Source organism: Silurus meridionalis, chromosome 17, assembly GCF_014805685.1.
Source record: "Silurus meridionalis isolate SWU-2019-XX chromosome 17, ASM1480568v1, whole genome shotgun sequence".
In the NCBI taxonomy this organism is placed as follows: domain Eukaryota; kingdom Metazoa; phylum Chordata; class Actinopteri; order Siluriformes; family Siluridae; genus Silurus; species Silurus meridionalis.
In genome coordinates, this window is record NC_060900.1 from 21885039 (window position 1) to 21910165 (window position 25127).

A 25127-nucleotide genomic window follows, 5' to 3' on the forward strand; every position below is an offset into this window, starting at 1 on the left:
TTGAAATAAAATTATGGGAAAGTAGCAGAAAAGTTGGAATTATTGGAGAAAGGGAGACAATTATACAGAATGTCTAGCAAATAGAATATAGTTTGCAGTTATGAAAATTATCATTAAGATTATAAAACTATATGAAGGTGAAGAAAAGTGTTCTCTCTATTACGGTTTACCCTCCAGTACAGTAGGTGGCGGTATTGACCAAAAAAAAAAAAGGCGGGGGGGGGGAGGAAACGCGATTTTTTATTTACGTAATAGAAAATTCGGATTAACTTCTGGGTTTTTTTTTAGTTAAGATAAAATAAAGAATATACAGGGAAAACAGTAGTTAAACTGGTTATTGAGGGGAAAATTCCGTCTACTGTGTCTGTGGAAAAAGTCGTGAAAATTGAGGACTTCAAGACGAAAGAAGGGACTTTCCTAAGAAAGACAAAGAAAACGGCACTACCGCGACCACACGGGTTTATTGGTTGAATTCTTCTTCTCTCTAAAGATAATGAAATCCACGTTTCTGCCACTTTATTTGTACATAATCGGTAAGCGGTTATTGTGACCTTCTTATAGCTCCAATTGCCGCTGTAGTTCCTCTTTATTGTTTTGTGAACTGAAAAAGAAATGGCGACGCTTAATATAAAGCAGTTACAGATGCTAAATTCAAATCGAATATCTACACAATTCTTCACACCTCTCTTCCCATCGTTCAGTTATCCTTCTAGTACAGTGTTATCTCATTACATTTATATTCGTAAAGTGTATATGAGTGAAGAATAAACATTGAGACTGTTACAGGAAATGTGTGGGAGGTTCAGAATTGAGAGGTTTCGATTTAGATATCATCTTGTGCCGTTTGTCTTGTTCAGATCATCTATACTACATCATGCTAAAACAAATCCATGTGTGTATTAAATCAGAGGATTTTCTGGTGTGGCATCTTTGACAGTACGAGTTAAATACACATTGTGGGAGGGTCTGTGTAACCTAGACAAGTACAGTTCATTCAGAATGTATTCAGACCCGCTTTACCTTTTTTCAATTCTATGTTGTGGGATGATCTCACAGTCGCTCTGGTTGATTTTTTTTCCTCAAAGTGAAAACAAATTTTCTAGAAATATCTTTTTTTTTTTTTTTTTTTTTTTTTTTAATTTCACGTACATAGGTATTCAGCCTCTTTTCAATGATACATGAAAATTAGCTCAGGTGCCTCCAATTTCTTCTGATTGTTGCTGAGATGCTGCTTAGAGTCTTCTTCTTCTTTTGGCTGCTCCCATTAGGGGTCTCCACAGCGGCTCATCTGACTCCTGTCCTCTACATCTGCCTCTTTCAAACCAACTACCTACATGTCTTCCTTCAGCACATCCATAAACCTCCTCCTTGGCCTTCCTCGTTTCCTCCTTCCTGGTGGCGCCATCCTCAGCATTCTCTTACTGATATACCCCATGTCCCTCCTCTGCACATGTCCAAACCATCTCAATCTCGCCTCCCTCACCTTGTCTCACAAACATCCTACATGCGCCGTCCCTCTAATAAACTCATTTCTAATCCTGTCCATACTTTTCACTTCCAACGAAAACGTCAGTCTATCTGTGGAAAAGTTTATTGATTGGACATGATTTGGAAAAGTTTAAACCTCTCTATAGAAGGCCCCCCAGCTGACAGTGTATATCAAAGCAAAAAACAATGAGAGGTGACCAAGAACTCGATGGCCACTCTGACTGATCTACAAGGATTCTTTGTATAGATTGGACAAAGTTCCAGAAGGACAACCATCACTGCAGCCCTCCATCAATCTGGGCTTTTTGGAACAGTGGGTAAATGAAACCTGTGGTCTGATGAAACCAAGATTGAACTTTTTGGCCTCAGTTCTAAATGAATCTGGAGGAAACCCCTCATCACATGTTTAAAAGCATCCCCAAAGTAAAGCATGATAGTGGCATCATGCTGTGGAGATGTTTCTGCAGGATGGACTTGGAAACTGGTCAGCATTGAGGGAAAGCTAAATTGAGTAAAGTACAGAGATTTCCTCAATAAAAGAACCTCAGTCTGTTCTGAAGGTTCACCTTCCCACATGACAGAAACTCTAAGCACATAGCGAAAACAGCACAGGAGTGGCTTAGGGACAATGAGATATTTCAGGGTATTTTTTATTAAAAAATATAAATAAAAAGTCAGGCATTTCTAGAGTTTTGTTTTCACTGTCATTATGGTGTACTGATTGTAGATTAATGAGAAAAAAAATAATTTGACTGATTGTAGTATCAGTCTGCAGCATAACAAAATTGAAATAAGGTGAAGAGCATCTGAATACTTTGAAAATGCACTGTATGATCCAGAAAACTTTTCAAAAGTATTATTTACATATCTTAATGCATTCAGCCAGTTACCCAGAGCTGAAGTTTAATTCAGAGATTCACAAGTTGTGTGTCACAAACTTGTGATTTATGATAGCTTACAATGATGTATTGTGAAATCACATTAATCAGTTAATCAGAGTTTTAAATATTTTTTTACTATGTTTTTATAGTTTCTAATCAGTATACAGAACGGTAAGTAATAAGGAAAGTAATTACATTTTGATAGGAGTCTTCACATGTAAAGCTGATTCCTGTGATGTCTTAAACGTTAAAGAGTTTACTTGCTTCACAAGTATACACATGCATTTGATTTGTTTCCAAACAGGTTTTTACGCTTGTAACACATTTGGAGCATCATGCAGGCATGGTGAATATTTATCAACAGCTGGAGAATGTTGTCCAATGTGTAACATAGGTATATGTTGATACTACTAACAGTTGTCATGAAGTAATAAAATGTAAACCATAAGGGATTTATATTTAATGGCTTTTTACACCATAATATAATGACACTTAAATGATGTAGATGAAGCAAAACCATGTTTTTAAACCATGTTAGTAGCTCTAAGGAATATGGGAGCCTTTTATAAACTCTTAAATATTTGTCCTCTCATCACTTAAAATCTGTTTATATTTTTGTTCTTCAGGTTTGGTGGTTTTCAAAGACTGTGTTGGTGATTACAGTACAACATGTATTCCTTGTACTAAAGGAACATTCATGAATGTGCCTAATGGTGTAAACACTTGTAAAACATGTAAAACCTGTGGCAGAGGTAAACATCATTCTGCCAATTTGAATGTCATGTATTTTATATTAAAGTAATCAGTATTTGCTAAACTAATGTTCTGTTTCTAGGGCTTTATATTTTGCAAAACTGTAGCACAATAAAGGACACAGTCTGTGAGGTCTTAGATGGGTATTACTGTGCACAGCACTCAGATGGAGAATGTTCTCTTGCAATTAAACACAGTGAGTGTAAACCAGGAGAACAAATAAAAACTCCAGGTGAGAACTAAAGCCTCAGTTATTCATCTGATCACGGTCACATAAAAAATGCCAATCTGAACCAGTGTTTTTAAACACAAAATGTAAATCCATATTAAAAATTTCATGATATGGAGCTGTGGAAAAAGTGGAACACTGGAATTTAAACTGGAATGTAAAACTGTTGTGTGCTTCACTGTAGTGAATTTGAATTGTGACTATTTACAGGCACGAGGGTCTCAGACACAGTTTGTGAAACATGTCTACCAGGATTTTATTCTCTTGAAGGTGTGAGATGCATTAAATGGACTGAGTAAGTCAATTATTTATTATGTGAGCTATAATATTTCTGTCTGTTGCATTCAATCTCCCAGTTAATGTTTTTTACTTTGTGTAAAAAGTTTTAATTTCTTCTTTCTTCAAGCTGTTCACTCAATAATGAGATTGTGGATGAAGAAGGCACTTCCATTACAGATGTTAAATGCAAACCAACAAGGAGGAGATCTGGCCTTTTGCAGCTTTTGTTCTTATAGCAGCTTTTTTCATACCTGCAGTTTCTTTTCTTTCAATATTACTTTTAAAGTGGCGGCTCATTAGGCACAGAAGAAACAGAAGTAAGTTGTTTAATTTCTATTTTAAACAGTGCATAAGTTTATGAAGTGGAAATAATGTCCTGTACAAATGTATACTGTATAATATTCCTATTATACAGTATAGAGGCAGTGGTAGTCCAGTGGTTAAGGCTCTGGGTTACTGATCACAAGGTCAGCGGTTCGAACCCCAGCACAGCCAAGCTACCACTGTTGAGCCCTTGAGCAAGGCACTTAACCCTATCAGCTCCAGGGGCGCCGTACCATGGCTGACCCTGCGCTCTGACCCCAGCTTCCAGATGAGTTGGGATATGCGAAAAAACTAGAAATTTCCCCACTGTGGGACGAATAAAGGTTAAATTATTATTATTATTTATATTTTAGGTGCTTGTGTTTTATTGATATTTGAATCCTTTTCTTTGTTTTGCAGATAACAGAAAATTAAGAGTAAGTGCTGACATTAAATGCTATAATATTGCAACCAGTATCATCCTCTTATTTTTACATTTGTTTTTCCTTATTGATAAACTTCACACTGTTTAAATGAAAGCATTTTTGCTAAACTGAAACTATACTGTGCACTATGTCTATTAGTGTAAGTGATGTGATAACTGATCCTAGATAAAGAAATGTCACAGGTTCCATGCAGCTATTTTCCATTGATACCAGTAAATTTCATGTTACAGAAAACAAATTTATTTTATTATATTTAGATTATATTGTATAGGGGTGTTGAAATTGATCATTTCTATGACGCATTGCGATGCAGACATGGATGATTCTGCATTGATGCAGTAATGGACCACAATCGATTATAGCTTACTGACATCATGCGTTGCGTACGCTCTTGTTGCGCTAGTTTAAGATGGCACACAGAGATGAAACACCAAATTGAGTAATAAAAAATGCACCCACTATTTTAAAATTTCAAATCTGGGCAAATTTTGACTTTTATGAACTGGTAAACACGAACTGGACAAGACACAAGCTGTGTGTAAAGCCTGTTGCACACACAAATTGTGTAGGGAATACCACTTACACCACGCTAGCCAGTTTAACCCTGAGATACTGACATTGGCCGGTGCCAAAAGGGACTTAACTCAGTCAATATACAGCAGAGGTGGCAGAAGTACACACATCCTTTACTTAAGTAGAAGTACAGATACTCATGTTTTAAAATACTCAGGTAAAAGTCGAAGTACAGATTAAACTTTTTTTACTCAAGTGAAAGTAAAGAAGTCTTGGCTCTGACATGTACTTAAGTAAAAAGTAGTTTGTGTCGCCATTATGAGGGAAAACGCCACCTAGAGGGTTAATTGTGTAAAACATGGCGGATTTTGTGTTTGATTTGAGACTTGGCGCAGAAATAAAACAAAAGTTTACTGATTAAAAATATTTTTATCTGGAGTTTATTTATTTATTTTATATCTAAGTAAAGTAGGGACATCGTGGATAAATGTATTTTTTCCCGACGGTTTTAATCTCCCCTCTTTTATATTTAGTTATTTATTTATGTATTTACATTTTTTATGAAAATGGTAAAAACAGAAATGCGCGCTGAATTGATAGCGCGTTAATAAAACTTAGTGTCGTTTACAATAATTTTAATTTTGACAGCCATATATATATATATATATATATATATATATATATATATATATATATATATATATATATATATATATATTAATACAAAACGAATAAAAATTTTGTTACCTAATGAATGTGTCCAGGCTGAGCATCCACATATAGAACACAAGCAGAGAAAAGATGATGATCATGAATGTGTCTGTTCTCAGTCATGTTCTCATCACTGACTCCCTCTGTCTCATCCACGTTAACCCCAAACTTTTTACCGCCTGCTGATTCTTATCTTCGTAAAGAGTGAGAGTCAGGACTTTATACACCAGTGGATTGAAAAAGACGCGCAGTAACAGGAAATCGGTTGTTCGGCTGAAATCGGCGCGCAGTGAAGAAAAAAAATATATATATATTTCACCAAATCAATGTATTAAAACTAAAGTAACGAGCCGGGTTTGAAAATGTAAGAAGTAAAAAGTACAGCAGATATTTGTGTAAAAATGTAATGAGTAAAAGTAAAAAGTTGTCTGAAAAATAAATAGTGGAGTAAAATACTGATACCAGAAAAATCTACTTAAGTACAGTAACGAAGTATTTGTACCCGTTACTTCCCACCTCTGATATACAGTATATTTATAATATATATTGGAGCACTGCAGAATGTTTTTTTTTGTAGATTGACCATATACACACAGTGGATCAGTTTAGCCTTTACTAAATATTTTAGTATATAATTTAATGTTTATACATTTTACATTTAATTTTTGTTTGTAAGTGCTTAAATGCAGTACTTGACAGTTTCATGAGCTATTAGTATTTTCTAGTGTTTCTTAGTTCAAAATGCACCTGCTTTCTGCTGCATTTCTTTAGTCCTCTTTAAAGTTTGCTATATTCAGGAAGTGTATTTTCTTGGAGCAGATAAAATAAACAGGGAGTTTGTATATCTGACTGCTTGTATTTACTGATAAATGTAACCATATGCAGTAATATTAAAAGGGTGCAATGCATGATGCAATTCAATATGGTACAGGTAGTTCATTATTATTTCTTTGGTTCAGACTGACAACAAATCAATGATATACTTGTGCCATTTCACAAACAGGCCTTTGAAGTGCAAAAATAAAATAAAATAAAAAAGGATTCAATAAAACCAGATGTTTTCTTGTATGTTCTGTCTCCAGCAAAGGGGATCTCTACAGTTTCCCACAGAGGAAACAAATCCTAGTAATTCAGGTTCATCATCATCCAGTAAAGTGTAAGAGCGTCCCCTTCTCTAACGTCACAAATGTACATGAAAGGTGGTAATATAATATAGAAAATAAATGCTGTTATTATTTCCTCTAGGGAAAAAAACAGGAAACAGATTCACCAGCAGCAGTAACCTGATTGTAATGATGAACAATTTGGTGGTTGGAACGGTGGGAGCCTGGAACTGCTGTTCCTGCTCAGCGCGCACCTGAAGGCGCCTTCACCAGCTTATCCAGTGTACATGGTGTAGCGTAAAGATGCGTGCAGGAAAGAGGAGCAGGATGTATTGGTAGGTATTCTCATTATTATTTATAATTCATAAAAATAAGATTTGAATCCTGTGTGATATGTTTTGCCCTGTTTCAGTCATCATAATTTTTACCATTTAGCAAAAAAAATAAACCATCTGAGAAGCATTGGTTTTGATCATACCAAGCCCTATGAAAAATATACACTGACCAGTTGTGCAATGGCTGAAGATCAGAAATGGTGTGTTGCAGGATGTGGTGAAAAGCGGCTGTCTGGTAGAATGAGGTCTGCGGTGTTATTTTGCTTATACCAACAAACCAAAATAGTTCTGTGTAGATATGGTAAGATTTAATATTTGAATATATTTATTACTTATAAAAATCCAAGCAACAAACATCAACATTTACATTTGTACACATCTGTCACTGGCAAATACATTAGTATTGGTAGAACATATGTAGCCATAATCTATCAAGGTGGTGTTATTTTACATAGCTATCCAGCCAATATACTGAGTATGATGTTCCTTTTTTAATAGAAGATTCAGAATCTTTTAATCATTGATATAGCAGCATAATCATTCAGTGATAGCACAAGAATCACACAGTGCTGAGAACGCTTGTGGTGTTTGCACAAGCTGAGGGTTGGTTTTACAGACATGCTGACATGATAATGATTTCAGTCCTGTAAGCTTTATCAAAAATAATAGCACAGATATTTTTAATATAAAAACAATATTTGAGAGATTGATAATGCAATAATATATTTTCACATCATTTATTTTCAGTGGTGGCAGTCCTGTAGAAAGTGCAGGCACAGGATGATATGTTGTGGGCTGTGGTCTGAGGGATTGTGGCTTGCATTCAATGAATACACAGACATAATCTATAGAACCTGAACATAACCATCACTCAAATAAATACACTCGAATGTAAGTTAATGTTAACGCCACTGCACTCAAAATAATAATAATTATTATATTTAATTATTTATAAAAAGAACAAGTAATTCATTATATTGTTAACACATGCTGTGATCAATAACAATATTTTGTAATACAAACTCTGAGGAAATGTCACAATTTCAGTTTACATTTGCAGCTTTATTTTTCTCCTAAATAAACCTGCCTTTGTATTGGTGCTTGATGTACTATAATTACTATAATTATGTACAATACTGTATTGTGCTCTTAACAACAGCTGTAAAATACTTTGCACAGAAATACAGAATTATGTTAAATACATAATAAATACATCTTTCTTATATTATTACTGTTTATTGTTTAACTGAAGTATGTATGTTACTATCACACGGGCTGGGTTGTCCAATTTTACCCAAAGTGTTCTTCTGCTGAGATGCTGTTCTGCTCACCCATGGCTTGACTTACTATATACAGACAGTTCTCACTGAACTATTTAATCAAGGTGAGAACTGTCAATCTTTTTTTTTGTTTTCCACACTATTCTGTGTAAGCTCTATGAAGTTTTTCACTACTTAACCCATCCCATAATGTACAAATAACCATTACACTGAAACTTACAGAGATCACATAATAACTGAAGCTTGTGTCTTGTATCTGCATGACAATTATTTGGATTTTTTTTTAATTTGGAAAAATTCATAATTGAACAGCTGTTCCTAATAAAACAGGGGTGATTGTATATTTGTAATCTTTTATAAGATGCAGCCCTAGAATGACAAATTAAAAGAACTTCTTGTAAGTCACCAGTGATGGGCCAGCAAAGCCTTTTTTGCTGGCCTAAACACTATCAGAAGCACTGACTTACATTTACAACCTAAATTCTAATATTTGTTAAAGCTGTGTAGCTTTTCTCTTGGCTACACAGCTTCCAGTTCTGTATGTGGATGTTAGATTTTTTGTCCAATCAGATTTCAGCCTCTATGTGCTGCCATGTCAATCTAATCTGCCCAGAGCCTTTAAAGTCTGTACTGCTGGCCTTTTTAACTTAGAGAATATTAGCAATGGATCTGTTTCTTTAACCAATCAGATTTAATATTTTATGTTTTTGTCCTGTTATTAGACAAATATTGTTTTTGAACTGCTCCAGATGATGTAGGTGGCACAGTTGCAGTAGTAGTGTAGAGATTTGGAGCTGGCTTTAGTAAAACGGTAGTCAAGTCAAGTAGCTTTTATTGTCATTTCAACCATATATATATATACTGATGCAGTACACAGTGAAATGAGACAATGTTCCTACAGAACCTTGGTGCTACATCTAACATAAAGCTACATAACAGAAAAACCTCCATATGTGAAATGCCTCTCTCTCTGTAAAGCCATGTGTTGTTGTATTGTATTGATGGTTTCTATAATTGCGATGTGATAGTGGTGGTATTAAGAGGTGAATTAAGTCATGCAAGTCCTCACTGAAGCCCAGGTACCAAATGCATGGCCTGCCACTGTAAGTCACATCAACAAATTCTAAACAGAATCTCTAACATCATTTTACATTAATTTGGATTTTTTTTATTTAATAATTTATTTTGTATTTTTCACAATGTACTGCACTTTCAGGTCGTAGCAAATTTTTATATGAGGTTTTATATATGTACACTGGTGTAGTAAGTATTGCCTCAGTAGTGTTGAAACGAACATGTAGTTGGTGTGAAAGAGGCAGATGTAGAGGACAGGAGGTATGAAGACGGATGATCCGCTGTGGCGACCCCTAATGGGAGACGCCGGAAGAAGAAGAGGTGTTGAAACGAACAGACACGTCTTTTAGCACATGACGTCCGTGTTTCACTGGATGGGAAAAAGAAAACATCCAATAGGGATGAAGTTCCCGTTCCGAAAGTCCGTGTTTCATTGGCTGGGGGAAATAAACGAAACCATTAACAAATTGCGCCATTTTGTGGATTTATGGAATAGAAATATGTGATAAATATTCAGTGTTTTTAGTTAAAACTAAAGCGTGTCGAAAAGAAATCGGATTGGAATTGAAATTGGGATGGTTACAGAGGGAATATTCAGTCTACTGCGACTCTTGACTTGGAGAAAAAGGCGTCTATCTGCTCAAAAAGCTTTCACTCGGTTACAGACGGAAAATGGAGACCTGGAGGACAAATGGAGACAAAAAAACGTTCAAATGAAAAGCGAAAAGAAACGACACATTCCTGTGACCAGTCAGTTCTTCTGTTCTAACGCTGTTAGATTAATATTTTTTACATTAATATTTATTTTCAAATAATGAAATCCACGTTTCTGACGCTTCTGTTCTACATAATCAGTAAGTGGTTCTTGTGATCTGCTCACATCTCATATTGTAGCTGTTGTTTATTCCAACCACTGAGAATAAATATTTACTTTCTCTTTTAATACGAACCAGTGAAACTCAAATATCCTTCAGTTTAACTCCACACTAGAAACGCGAATCCTGTTAAGTTAGTAAGCGATAAAAAAGTCTACAGTATCATTATGATTAGTTCCCCTTCATTATTTAATGAACCGAAAAGACTGAAAATGGCGACACTGAATATTAAGAGCAGTTACAGATGCTGAAATCACAGCGGTTCTTTACACAATTTTACACAACTCAGTCCCCATCCTTCAGTCATTCTATTACAATGTTATCTCATTACATTTATTTAAATAAAAATTTATCATCAAAATGTATATAATCCTGAAGAAACTTACCTTTAGATTGTTACAGGCAGTGTGTAGGTGGTTAAGGATTAATATAATGCCATTTCTTTTGCTGCGTCTCCTGTTTATATCACCTCATATGAAACCCACACCCACACCCACACACCCTACCACACCCCCCGCCTAGTGATCCACTGCATTATCTGTGGGATAGATTTATGACAAAAACGACTTTACATGCTGTGTCTGTTTAACCTGAACAAATATGATCCAGAAGACTACTTCTTTTTTTTAGTATTATATACATATATTCATGGATTCACCCACTTTATCTTGTAACTGCTTTATTCAGGTCATGGTCCTGGTGGATTCAGACTCTATCTTGTAACCTTTAGATCAGGGCTCACCAACTTTTTATTTAATAAATGTGAAGGGCTACCAGTTTGATACACACTTCTGAAATAACACATTTGCTCAATTTACCTTTAATTATGTTATTATTAATAATTAATGATATTCGTCTATGCGAAGACACTGATCGTGTTAATGATTTCTCACAATAATTAACAATGATTTAAAAGGTATGAAACAGATCAATATCAATATTCAAAACTTTATTTCTATAAATCTCTGCAAGCATTTTCAAATGATCACTTCTACAACATTTTCACTAGCCACTAACAATTTTAACAAATCATGCACTTCGTTGCATTATGTTTGTACAGATTAGCAATTACCTAACATACTAAAATCAACTTGGAGACCAGCTAGCTCTAATCTAATATGAAACTTTTTTTTATTTTTTATTAATATTGTCATTTTCAAATTCTCACCAATGCAAGTGTGATTTAAAAAAGTTAGATGCAGCTCACTGGTAAGTGGCGCTGTGGTGAGCTATTTTTTAGAAAAGGCCCGTGGGCAACTCATGTGGTCCTTTCGGGCGACCTGGTGCCCACAGGCACCATGTTGGTGACCCCTGCTTTAGAGAGATGGTAGCTCAGTCCTTAAGGTTCTGGGTTACTGATCGGAAGGTCTGGTGGTTCAAGTCATTTTACCCAGAGCTCAGGATCATACCAGAGATATTGTTATGAACTTGTGATTTGTCAGTTTTAATTAGATATATTGGTAAAATCACATTAATCACTTCACCAGATTAGAGGTTGTTTTTTTCAATGTACATTTTGTAGGTTCTAATCCATTTCAATCATATAATCAATGAGAAAAGTAAATACATTTTGATAGGAGAGGTCTCCACATGTTTAGCTGATTCTTATAATTTGTGTTTAGACTTAAACAATCATTCAATCGTTTACTTGCTTCAGAATTATTTACATGCATTTGCTTTGCTTCTTAACAGGTTTTACCACTTGTAAGACATTCGGAGCATCATGCAGGCACGGTGAATATCTATCAACAGCTGGAGAATGCTGTCCAATGTGTAACATAGGTATGCCATGAATATACATTTATATTTAAGTCATAAAGTAATGTAAAGCTCTCTAAAGTGATTTATATTTATTAGTTTTTTTTTTTGTTCCATGGTGGTCTAGTGGTTAGGATGCGGCGCTCTCACCGCTGCGGCCCGGGTTTGAACCCCGGTCAGGGAACCAACCCCAGCCATTAGTGTTGCACAAGCCAGTGCACTCTTAGTGCCGGTCCCAAGCCTGGATAAATGGGGAGGGTTGCGTTAGGAAGGGCATCCAGCATTAAAACATGTGCCAAATCAAACATGCGGATCATGAACACGGATGATCCGCTGTGGCGACCCCTAATGGGAGAAGCCAAAAGAATATACAGTGGAACCCGGTTATCTCGCCCTCGGTTACCTCGACAACCCTATTAAGTCGACGTTTTTTCTAAGCATTTTTTATCGGATATGTCGACTTTTTTTATGTCGCCGAACCCTAATATCTCGAGCACAAGGGGGGAAAAATTTGCCAGTTAACGCCGGTTATCTCGGTGCAGCCGCAGAAGAACTCGCGAAAGTGTCGGAAAGATCAAGCCTTACAGCTGCTACAGGTGTTGTATTGTATACTGGTGTTAGGCGTGGTACGGAGGCGGAAGCCGGAGTAACGGCAAACAGAAACTTTATTTAACAAAGGCAGAGCCAACACAAAATACCCGCGTAGATCGGGATAATCCGGCAAACGGCAGTCCAATAATAACATCAACGGTGCGTTATCGAGGAAGCGCGGCGCAGAGGAAGCGACGGGGAAGCGTCTAAAGTCCGAGGTGCGCTGGGGAAGGAAAACGCAGCCGTGGAGTGAGCGAGGAGTCCAGGAGGAGACGGTATGTAGCGGGTGCAGCATACACATGACCACGCATGAACAAATATAATAACGGACCCCGAGCGTGGGTGAGTGAGCGGTTTATATGGGAGCCGGGAGTGAGTGAGTAACGCGCTTCAGCTGTGCATGATTTGCGCTGCGAGCTTGGGAGCGCGCGGAGGCAATGACAGCCTCTGAAGGAGGCGTGGCAGGTGGATTCCTGACAACTGGTGAATCTCTGCTGTTAGTTAGTGCACATATGCCTTTTGTTGTTAAATGTTATGCGATGAACGAGAGGCGCTTTGGGAAAAGAGCCGCCGTTGAGAGAGTGCTGGTGTGAAGACACGTACCGGGATACACATGCGCGATAACAACGACCGCCGTGAACCAACATATACCAACAATAACAGACAGTGAGAGTGTGGAAGTTTAAATAGGAGCTGGTGATGATGATAAACGAGCACCATATGTGCGCGATTGAAGCCGGGAGCTTCAGAGAAAGCGGCCGAGAAAGCACCTGACACGCTGAAGGGGGCCGAAGGGGACGTGGCAGGTGGATTCCTGACAGATAAACATGTACTGTATGTATTTTTATAGCATGCCTTCATCAAACAAATCGCGGCAACGCTGTTGTGTAAAAAAACCCTTCAAAAATACGTCCACGCACATTCTCATTTATTAACGCACATCATGTACATAAAGAAATTTCAAGCACGTTAATATATTGCCGCCATTTTGATTTCCGTTTATCTCGATCATCGGTTACCTCGATGCTTTTTGGCGACCCCCTCGGACATCGACATAACCGGGTTTCACTGTACTGACGTTTTGGTGATATACACTGACCAGGCATAACTTTATGACCACCTGCCTAATATTGTTTTGGTCCCCTTTTTGCTGCATAAACAGTTCTGACCCTTCAAGCATTAACAGCATTAACCTCTTTAGCAGTTTAAGCTACAGAAGCTCGTCTGTTGGATTAGCATACACACTCCAATCTTCACTCCCCACGTGATAGATACTGACCACTGCAGACCAGGAGCATCCCACAAGAGCTACAGTTTTGGTGATGCTCTGACCCAACTGTCTGTAAATTTACCATTGGGATGAATAAAGTATCTATCAATCTATCCATCACAATTGTCCTTAGTCAAACTCGCTCAAATCCTTACTCTTGCCCATTTCTCCTGCTTCTTGCACATCAAATTTGAGAATAAAATGTTCACTTGTTGCCTAATATATCCCACCCACTAACAGGTGCTGTAATGAAGAGATAATCAGTGTTATTCACTTACCCATCATAATGCTATAATGCCTAGTGTGATGACTGATCAGTGTAGATAAAGTAAAACCATGTTTTCATGTTTGGCTCAACTTGTGCTAGTAGCTTTAATGAAAATGTGAGCCTTCCGTGCATTTTTGTTGAGTGCATATTATTTTTGTTCTTCAGGTTTGGTGGTTCTCAGAGACTGTATTGGTGATTACAGTACAACATGCAGTCCTTGTATTAAAGGCACTTTCATGAATGTGCCTAATGGTGTACACACTTGCTTTCCATGTAAAACCTGTGACAGAGGTAAATATCATTCTGTCAATTCTTATGTCTTTGATATTTTATATGTAGTATTTAAACTTATCTTTTTTCTAATCTATTGTTCCGTTAATAGGACTTTATACTTTACAAAACTGCAGCACAATAAAGGACAAAGTCTGTGAGGTCTTGGATGGGTATTACTGTGCACAATACTCAGATAGAGAATGTTCTCTTGCAATGAAACACAGTGAGTGTAAACCAGGAGAACAAATAAAAACTCTAGGTAAGTACTAAAGCATCAGCCTTTACTCTGATCATGGTCACATTCAAAAGGCCACTCTAAATCAGTTATTTTTAACACAAAATTCAATTCCATAGTAAAAATTACATGATTATGGAGCTGTTTCTGACCAAATAGTAAACCATTGGAATGTTTATCTGCAGGAAGAGGCTTGTCCATGGCATCTTAATGCTTTTTACTGCATATATATTATAGTTATAGTTATCACTACATGTTACAGATCATTGAGAGGATAAGTAAAAAGTAGTATTTTTAATAGCACTTAAATTCGATTTTTTTTTATGTGTCTCAAAAATGCTAATAACATGAACATTTGAACATAGTCAAAACACCAGATGAATCAATGAGAATAAATATAATCTTATATAGAATCTTATAATAGAGGAAATTTGGCTAAAATAAATACTTGCATGTTTGCATTTAGAAGTAAAAACAGTATTTTTCTGAAATTATTTTCTTAGATTTGAGTTTTTCCCCCCTAAACCACATTTCCTTTTTAAGAAAAGACCATAAGTTTAAAGCTAGGGTAGGGTTAAGCAGTACAGAGAGATTTAAGGTGCAGGGCTGGGAAACAATGCATCCTAAAAAACATAGATGACTGGTTCTATTGTGAAACTGTTGTGTGCTTCACTGTATTGAATTTTAATTGTGAATTCATTTACAGGCACTAAATCCGTAAATACAGTTTGTGAATTGTGTCCATCAGGATTTTATTCCCCTGAAGGTGTGAAATGCACTAAATGGACTGAGTAAGTCATTTATTTATCATGTGAGCTATAATATTTTTGTTTGTCTGTTGCATTTTTATCTCTCAATTAGAATGGCTTACTTTGTGTGAAATTGTTATTTTTTTATTTTCTTCAAGCTGTTCACTCAGTAATGAGATTGTGGATGAAGAAGGTACTCCCATAAGAGATGTTAAATGCAAACCAACAAGGAACAGATTTTTACTCATAGCAGCTCTTCTAGCATCTGCAGTTCTTTTACTGTCATTATTAATTTTATATTGGAAGCACAGAAGTAAGTTGTGTTCGGTGTTTCATTTCTAAACAATGCATAGGTTCATTAAGTTAAGGGGATACAATGATGTCTGCAAATGTATTATGTATAATATTCTTTTCAAGAGTGCATTCAGAAAGTATTTAGACCCCCTTTACCTTTTTCAATTTTGTTATGTTGCAGCCTGATACCCCTGCTTCTACTTCCTCTTTTGGCTGCTCCCCTTATGTTTCCCCACAGCAGATCTTCAGTCTCCACACCATCTTGTCCTCTACATCTGCCTCTTTCAACCAAACTACCTGCATGTCTTCCCTCACCATATCCATAAACCTCCCCCTTGGCGTTCCTCTTTTCCTCCTTCCTGGTGGCTCCATCCTCAGCATTCTCCTACCGAAATACCCCATGTCCCTCCTCTGCACATGTCCAAACCATCTCAATCTCACCTTCCTCACCTTGTCTCCAAAACGTCCTACATGCGCTGTCCCTCTAATAAACTCATTTCTAATCCTGTCCATCCTCTTCACTCCCAACAAAAACCTCGGGATCTTCAGCTCTGCTACCTCCAGCTCCACCTCCTGTCTTTTACTCAATGCCACTGTCTCTATACTGTACAACATCGCAGGTCTCACCAAAGCCCTATAAACTTTCCCTTTCACTCTTGCAGATACCCTTCTATCACAAATCACTCCTGCTATCACTCTTCTCCATCCTGCCTGCACTCTTTTTTTTCCACATCTCTAACACACTCGATTACTTTGCACTGTTGACCCCAGGTACCTAAACTCCTTCACCTTTTCCACCTCTTATCCCTGCAACCGCACCACTCCTCTGCCCTCCCTCTCATTCACACACATGTACTCTGTCTTAATCCTACTGACTTTCATTCCCCTTCTGTCCAGCGTGTACCTCCACCTCTCCAGGCTCTTCTCAACCTACTACTTACTTTCACCACAAATCACAATATCATCCGCAAACATCATAATCCATGGAGACTCCTGTCTGACCTCGTTCTTTAACCTGTCAATCACCTTTGCAAACAGGAAAGGGCTGATCCTTGATGCAGTCAAACCTCCACCTTGAACCAGTCTGTCGTTCCCACTGCACACTTCACTGCTGTCACACTGTCCTGCACCACCCTCACATACTTCTCTGACACATCACACTTCCTTATGCAATACCACAACTCCTCTCTGAGCACTCTGTCGTACTCTTTCTCTAAATCCACAAACACAATGCAACTGCTTCTGACCTTCTCTATACTTCTCCATCAACATTCTCAAAGCAAATAATAAGTCTGTAGTGCTCTTCCTTGGCATGAAACCATACTACTGCTCACAGATGGTCACCTCTTCTCTCAACCTGGCTTCCACTACTCTTTCCCATAACTTCATGGTGTGACTGATCAACTTAAATCCCTGACTTTACTGCAGGTCTACACTGCTCCCTTATTCTTAATGATCGGTACCAACATCAACACTCCTTCTCCATTCCTCAGGCATACTCTCACCTTCCAAAATCTTGGAACCTGGTTACAAACTCCACTGCCATCTCTCCTAAACATCTCCATCTGGTTTCATGCTCCTGAGGTTCCAGTGACCATTGTTCCTGCCCCTCTCCCCCCTATGGATCTTCCCATTTCATCCAGGCCTGCCTCTGGATAGTGTTCTCTTCGACTGGATGCCACTCTGTGCAGCTTGGGACGGTTTCTCACGGCCTTGGGTGTTTCCATGAAATTCCGGAGTAAGAACGGGCGCTTCAAGGATGGATTGAACTGTAGTTAATGTCATCATACTGCTACATTGACTCAGGACTACTTTTCGCTTCTGATCACCATCACTGTACCCTGCAACCTCGTATATCTGCTATAAATAGACTTTTGGTGCAACCCAGATGAGGATGGGTTCCCTCTTGAGTCTGGTTCCTCTCAAGGTTTCTTCCTTATGCCATCTTGGGGAGTTTTTCCTTGCCACAGTCGCCACCGGCTTGCTCATCAGGGAGAAACTTACTTATAAAGAACATATCCACTTTTAATCACCACGTTATCTGTGTAAAGCTGCTTTGAGATAATGTTCATTGTTAAAAGCGCTATACAAATAAAAATGAATTAAATTGAATTGAAATCTGGGCCAACCGACTTTCCACTTTTCATCTTCTTAATCGCTGCTCTCACTTCCCCCTTACTAATCCTATCCACTTTCTGCTTCACCATCTCCACACCATCCAAGCTTCTCTCTCTCATTTTCCTTGTTCATCAGCTGTTCAAAATACTCCTTCGTCTTTTCAACACACTCTCCCCACTATTCAACACATTTCCATCTCCATCCTTTATTGCGCTAACTTGCAGCACATCCTTCCCAGCTCAGTCCCTCTTCCTGGCCAATCGCTACAAATCCTTTTCTCTTTCCTTAGTGTCCAACTTCACATACAGCTCCTCATTTGCCTTTTCCTTGGCTTTTGCTACATCCTTCTTCACCTGCTGCCGCATCTTCTTGTACACCTGCCTGCTTTTCTCATCACTCTGCCGAGCCCAGTTCTCTTTTGCCAGCATCTTTCCCCTTACGCTTTTCTGCACTTTCTCATTCCACCACCATGTCTCTTTGTCTTCCTTTCTCTTTCCTAATTCTTCTTTCAGTCATCACTCTTCTCCTCTTCTTCTTTACCTCCGATGCTGTCTAGCTAGACTGTGCCCTGCCAACACCTTACAGTCTCCATCTTCAGCATTCTTCTACCGATATACCCCATGTCCCTCCTCTGCACATAACCAAAATCTCTCATTTGGGCCTCCCTCACCTTGTCTCCAAAATGTCCTACCTGCCTTGTCCCTCTCATAAACTAATTTCTAATCCATCTTCGTCATTCACAAAAAAAAAAACTTAACATCTTCAGCTCTGCTACCTCCAGCTCCACCTCCAGTCTTTTAATCAATGGCACTGTCTCTTAACCATACAACATCGCAGGTCTCACCACGGACCAGATGTCACACCAAGTACCTTGCTAGCTGTCACCCTTATTACTTTTGCAGTAGTTGCCTAAGCATCAAGCATCTCCACCACCTAGCCCTCATCTGACCTCTTCCCTAAATCTCACACAACAGTCTACCTTTTTATCAGTTTCCACCACATTTTTTTAGTCCTTACACTTTTCCTAATAAACTCCAAAGCCATCTGACAGACTCCAACTTCCAGATTCGGAGCTGAAGGAAAGAGCAGTGAGATGCACACCTGTGACTTATTGGACTAGTCAGTGTGCTCTGTTTTAGTTGGCGGTGACGAGGATAAACAAAAGGATAGAGAAAAGAGCCTTGAGAGAGAAACACAGAGCAGAGCTGAGCGTGGGCATATGTGTGGAGACATGTATAGTTAGCCAGAAATATAGGGTTGAACTGCGAATATGTCTGTGTGTTGGTGTGTGTGCCCAAGCATGATTACTAACAAGGAAAGCGTCAGGGTGAAGATGAATGTGAATAAATAAAGGCCTCTCTGCTTGTTATTATCTGCTGGGTATTATCAGGCTACAACATAAAATTTAAAAGAATGAAGGGGGTCTGAATAATTCTGAATGCACAGCATTTGTTTAATGTTCATATATGGCTCTTTTTTCTTGTTTTGTTTTGCAGATATCAGACAACCAGGAGTAAGTGCTTAATTCATATGCCTAATTTTTTAATTAATATTAAACATTTGACCTATTTAACTGTTTTTCTACTTAAGTGTAATATACATATTTACATACTTAAATTCAGGCAATTTTGCCATCAATATTATTAAACGTGTTTAAACCTTTTATGAAGCCATTGGGGGGGTGACAATAGGAATCTTGCCTAGGGTGCCAAAAAAGGCTAGAAATGGCCCTGATCCTAGATATAAAAATAACAGGTTCCCTGCAACTTTTTTTTTTTGATGCATACCAGAATACAAGTACACTTCATGTTACAGAAAATTTACTTTGCCATTAAAATAAGTACGATCTTTACCTAATTTAAACTTTAAAAAATTAAACTTTTTGTTAACTCTTCTATTTTTATTTTTGTATTTTTTTTATTTTTGTTAAATACAGCCAACACAAAAGTATTTAAGTTTTCTTTTCTCCCAGAAGCACACAGCAGTGCAGCTTTTGGTGATTTCTTTGTTCTATCACTCTGTAATGAATAGTTAAGGCTGCTGATTTTTAGCCTGTAGTGCGAGATTAGGGAAACCCAAATGTGATTCTTTTTTTATGTATTATATTTAGACTATACTGATGTAGTATCCATATTCATACCCAGAATGGCAGCATCAGGCAGCTTTTTTTTTCAGCTGAATGGAATGGTAAATAAAACTGTTGTTTTTTAGTGTTGGAAAGAAGAAAGTCAGACAGACTGGATAAATAATGTATTTAACTGTTCACATCAGTGTGCACGCTGTTCCAGTAATACCATAAATATGACTTGATGATAGTTACATGATATACAAATGAGGGATGGATGATTTGGTGTTCACAATGAAAATACACATTTATTATTATTTTTTTTTTTAGAGAAACACGTTTAAGGCTATGGTGTGTCCTCATATGAACCCTCTATTCATTTATTTTAATTTTAGTTATTGTTATATGCAGAAAGCAGAAAGGTCTGTTTTTCATTTCTTTTTTAGGATGGGTACTTGTACTCTTTACAATGCAGCTGAAATCTGATTAAATGTATTTAGCTAAATAGTCTATGAATCATTTTCTTACATATTGGGTTAGTTAAGAAATGGTTATTTGCAGCCATACTTTACAATAGTAAGATGGAGTCCTTATTAGATTAGATATGGATCTCTTAATGCTGTTTATTTTTGCAAGCAGGTTCCAGTAGAGGAAACAAATCCAGCAACCAGTAAATGGTAAGAGCTTTCCCTTCCATAATGTCACAGATAAATATGAAAGCTGTTCCATAATATAGAAGATAAATTTTGTTATTGCTTTACTCTAGGGAAAAAAATCAGGAAACAGATTCACCTGATTGTAGCCAGGAACGTGTTGCCTTGGACACCTCTGTGAATTCTGAATAACTCAATGAGGATTTCTTGTAAGATTCTTTGAGTGATGCCATTTTTTATTAGTCTCCCTCAGCCACAGTTTGGAATGTTTTCAATTTTTTTTTTTTATGAAAAATAATGGTGTTTATTGGACAGTATTGTGCAGAAATGTAAAAAATATATTGACAATATTGAAAAATCAAAATTAATATTTGGTATAACTCAGCCATTAGGGTTGCACAAGCCTTGGTGCCGGTCCCAAGCCCGGATAAATGGGGAGGGTTGTGTTTGGAAGGTCATCTAGCGCAAAAGAATTATAGTAATATATAGTATATAGTAGTAAGTAAGTATTGGGTCACCTGACCTTTCCTGCTATATGTGGTTCTTTTCTAAACTGTTACCACAAAGCTGGAGGCACTCAGTTGTACAGGACGTCTTTAGATGCACCATAATAAAATTTTGAATTCACTTGAACTTGGAAACCCAAACCTGTTTCAGCATGGCGATGCCCCTGTGCACAATGTGAGCACCTTGAAAATATAGTTTAAATGCTTTAGAGAGGAAGATCTCGAGTTGCCTGCTATAGAGCTCTGATCTCATCCCTACAGAACACCTTTGGGATGAATTGGAATGCTGACTGCACCCAAGACCTCCTCACCTTACATCAGTTACTTGACTTTTGTAATCCCCTTGTTGCTGAGGAACACTCTATTAGCTCACTCCAAAATCTAGAAGAACATCTTCCCAGAAGAGTCGAGGGAATTATAAGAGCAAATTGAGACTAATTGTGGAATCACATACCATACTTATAACCAGGTGACCCAATACTTTTGGAAACATAGTATATGGGAGGATCACAAACATTAAGGATATGGAGACCGATGATTCTCTGTGTCTCCTGGAAGCAGCCAGAAGAAGAAGATGATTTGGTGTTAATACCCTCTGGATTCCAGTTCCTACAAATGCACACTTTGTGCACTTGCACATTTTCAGGACCTTTGCAGGAGTCAGTGTCAGGTTTATGATTAACAAATCATACCAATCCGGTGGTAGTGATCAAGTATGTAGGTTGAAACACAGTTATTAACAGAAACAGCTGTGTAGACGGCTCAAAACTGGGTGATGAACAGCCAAACTGCTACAAAGGTGAGGGCTTGGAAGACAGTTTCATGTTAGGGGTCATACACCATGACAAGACTGAGCACAGCAACAAGACACAAGGTATTTATACTGCATCAGCAAGCTCTCTCACAGGTAAAGATTCCAAAGCACACCAGGGTTGAAGGTGCTGTTCAAGATATTTAGAAGAAGCACAAAGAATCTGGCAATGTTGATGCAGTTGTCAGTCAAGGAAACTTCAAGAAGCAGATTAAAGACAAATCATGTTTCCTTCCCTTTGAAATAGGAGGATGTGCCCAATGTACTGTCCGAAGGAGTCTGGTCAGAAGTGGAAGAATTGTAGACTTGGAAACGAGGATAAGTGACTCTGCATAAAAAATAGTGTATAAACTGTGGTGCATACAAATAGCAGCAGGTGCTCTGGTCTGATGAGTCAAAATCTGAAATATTTAGCCATAGCAAGTGGCAGGTTGCTTGCTGAACGGATAATGAGCAGTACAATAATGGTGTTTGCAGATGACAGTAAAGCATGGTGGAGGTTTACTGTAAGTTTGTAGCTGCATTTCTGTAAATGGAGTTGGATATTTGGATTAATGGTTTCCTCACTGCTGAGAAATACAGGCAGATAACTACCATCGTGTAATACCATCAGGAGGGACCCGATTGGTTCCAAAATGTATTCTGCAGGAGGACAATTACCCAAAACTTACAGAACATGGAGTCTTGAAAGTGATGGTTTGCCCCCACAGAGCCCTGATCTCAACATAATCGAGTTTTTATGGGATTACATAAAGAGACAGATTGATTTGAGGCAGTCTACATCCACAGACACTCTTTGGTTAGTTCATCGAGATGGCAAAGGGTGGTAACACAAAATATTGATTTAATTGGGATTTTTCTTCTTTTCGTTTACTTTCCATTTTACTTTCCGTATTGATTATTAACACTTATTTTTGATCATTCTTACTGTACAGCATTTTTCCACACCTTCCTAAAACCTTTGCACAGCACTGTAATTTAAGGCATTTTTATAACCGAAACTGCTTCACGTTTTTTAAGAACTTTGTCGCTAACTTTGGATTGTTTGAACTTTTGATGACATTCCTGTAATACTTTAATTCAGACATTTGACTATTGAAGTAAACTGGTGAGACTTTAATTAACAAAATTTTTCTACATGATATTATATGTTGAATACGGAGTTCAAAACACAAATGTAAGATTTTTTGGTAAATGCTGTTTATCATTTTTGTGTGGTGTCTTGCAGATTAGTTTATGTTTGTAAAATTTTTATTGCACCTTATGATGTTGTATGCTGATGTCATGAACAGTTGCTACTGTTTTACATATTTGTGTAACATTTGAGGTTTTGGGTACAGTTATCCTGGAAAATGAAAGATTTCCCAAAACATCTGCATTATTTGACTGCTCTAATGGAGGCCTGTTCCCATGGTGCAAGTTTGAAATGTAACTGTATGTTACTATGATTTACAGACTGAAATTCACCAGCATCTGTGTAATGTGTGCAAAGGAACTTCAAAAAGACAGTCACTGCACTGCCTGTGGAAAGAACTGTTTGAACATTAGCTTTCTCTGCTGAAACATGGATCCTGTCTGAGTTTATCTCTGAGTCTATCCATCTTAACCATATAGCAATAATAAACTTACACCCACCAGCAGGAAACTCGATAGCATTAAGTGAATTGCACTTTAATCTTTTTTAACCTATATTTCAAATTTTCCTGATAGATATCAGTGAAATAAAACAATAAATAATTTGTTTGTTTGTTTTTATTTTACATAGATACACATAGTGTTGGTCAATAAGCACCATCTGTGATGGTTTTGTTTTTGAAATTTGTCATTATTTATTTGTGCTATTTCCTTGCTCTTGTGCTCATTTTGGAATGTGTTGCCACAGTCAAAACCACATGCCTTTTCATATTCATATTTTGTGTCAATTACTTCTAACTTTTTACTGTCTTTTATTTTTAAAAAAAGATTAAATGTAGAATGCCAATTATGTACTCTTTAGATTTTTTTATTTTACGTCATGTTGTTGAAGTTGTTTAGTTCCTTTAAACATTTCATTAATTTTTTCCATAACAAAAACATTTTAATGGCTAATTTTTTTGTCCAACTATGACTTAAATTATTCAATAAAATCTAACATTAGATAAACACAAAAAAGTCTATTTGTACATTATTCCTTTAATAAAATTCAATCACTCACAACACTGAGATTTAAACACATGCTCACAATGACGAATAAATCAGATGTCGGTGTTTAAAAAGAGTACCATGCACAGTACCTGAGTCGACTCTCAATTTTTCTTTAAGTAACAGATCAAGGAACAAACTGTATCTCAGTTTATTTTAGACTAATATATTTCAAACTAAAGTATAATGTAAGTTGCAGCTTCATTTTGTGCAAATTATTATTATTTAAATGGTCAGAGCTGATTTCTACCGAGGACCATCTCACCATTATCACCGGTTACCTGGGTGTGTTTTACATTTTTGTAACTAAAATCAGAGACTTCGTTTTAACAAAGATTAAACTCTTACAAGTGAAACATTGCATTCAAGAAATTATTTTTTATTATTAATTAATTAATAATTGTTTTCTGATTTTTTTTTCCTCCAGATTTTGTTCCTTATTTGCAGTTATAATAACCAACACTTTTCTAGAAAGGCTTTTTACAATTTGGGATTGTGACTTTGGTGATGTGTCTAATTCAACCTATTGACGTCCCAACTTTGAGTTCAGATGCCAGACAGTGGGTTCTGTTGTGAAGTTATAGTTTGTCATCCCAGATGCATGCAGTAAGGATGAAGTCAGGGCTCTGTGCAAGCCACCTGCATTACTGTCATGTCTAAAACTATTAACCACCTTATTAACTGCTCATCTCAACCAAAAACAGAAATCGTAGCTAATATGTGCAGAAGTTCACCCAATGCTGTGAAACCAATCTGTCAATTTTTCCCTGACCTCGTATCAGCAGGTGTTTTCACCCATTACATTTGAGTAATCTCCATTTTAGTTCAATCTAAAGAATGTCACAAAACCACAGTAACTGTAAGGGTTAATGAGAGAATATTTCTTCTAACTGTGCAACTGACTGAGAAAAAGGGACATTCATCTGCTAAAAAGGTTTCTACTCGAATTAAGGACTGCATGAAGAACGAATGGAATAATCCAAGTGTCAATGACCAGTCAGAAGAAACAGTCTGTACTGTGGCCATCCACTTCTACTGCATTGTACAGAATATCCAACATATGATTTTGCATAAATTTGAAATGG

At 37.2% G+C, this 25127-nt stretch overlaps 2 protein-coding genes and 1 long non-coding RNA gene across 5 annotated transcripts; 2 read left to right on the plus strand and 1 right to left on the minus strand.

Moving 5' to 3' along the window:
• Positions 1-229: 229 nt before the first annotated feature.
• Positions 230-8269, plus strand: LOC124399679 (tumor necrosis factor receptor superfamily member 14-like). Of its 2 annotated transcripts, XM_046870791.1 has the most exons (8): positions 230-533; positions 2674-2763; positions 2996-3121; positions 3205-3354; positions 3562-3646; positions 3758-3947; positions 4354-4370; positions 6686-6760. In XM_046870791.1, the coding sequence occupies exons 1-6, from the start codon at positions 494-496 to the stop codon at positions 3864-3866; spliced, it is 600 nt and encodes a 199-aa protein (XP_046726747.1). In that variant the 5' UTR covers positions 230-493; the 3' UTR covers positions 3867-3947; positions 4354-4370; positions 6686-6760. The 2 variants fall into 2 exon arrangements, 1 of the variants encoding a protein (XP_046726747.1); XR_006928270.1 differs by lacking the exons at positions 230-533; positions 2674-2763; positions 2996-3121; ... (1 more) ...; positions 3562-3646; positions 3758-3947 and adding exons at positions 6849-7041; positions 7253-7342; positions 7789-8269 and having other exon boundaries at positions 4236-4370; positions 6686-6759.
• Positions 8270-9136: 867 nt separating this feature from the next.
• LOC124399681 lies at positions 9137-10077 on the minus strand. Its single transcript, XR_006928272.1, has 2 exons — positions 9979-10077; positions 9137-9832 (listed from the first exon to the last, which is right to left on the minus strand). It is a non-coding gene; the product is annotated as an uncharacterized LOC124399681 (long non-coding RNA).
• On the plus strand, positions 9839-23600 carry LOC124399676 (tumor necrosis factor receptor superfamily member 14-like). 2 transcript variants are annotated; one of them, XM_046870783.1, is made up of 10 exons: positions 9839-10249; positions 11963-12052; positions 14323-14448; positions 14540-14689; positions 15372-15456; positions 15573-15727; positions 19323-19339; positions 20531-20568; positions 20658-20753; positions 23317-23600. In XM_046870783.1, exons 1-9 carry the CDS (start codon positions 10210-10212, stop codon positions 20734-20736), a joined length of 780 nt encoding a protein of 259 aa, XP_046726739.1. In that variant the 5' UTR covers positions 9839-10209; the 3' UTR covers positions 20737-20753; positions 23317-23600. The 2 variants fall into 2 exon arrangements, with proteins under 2 accessions (XP_046726739.1, XP_046726741.1); XM_046870785.1 differs by lacking the exon at positions 20658-20753.
• The last annotated feature ends 1527 nt before the right edge of the window (positions 23601-25127 follow it).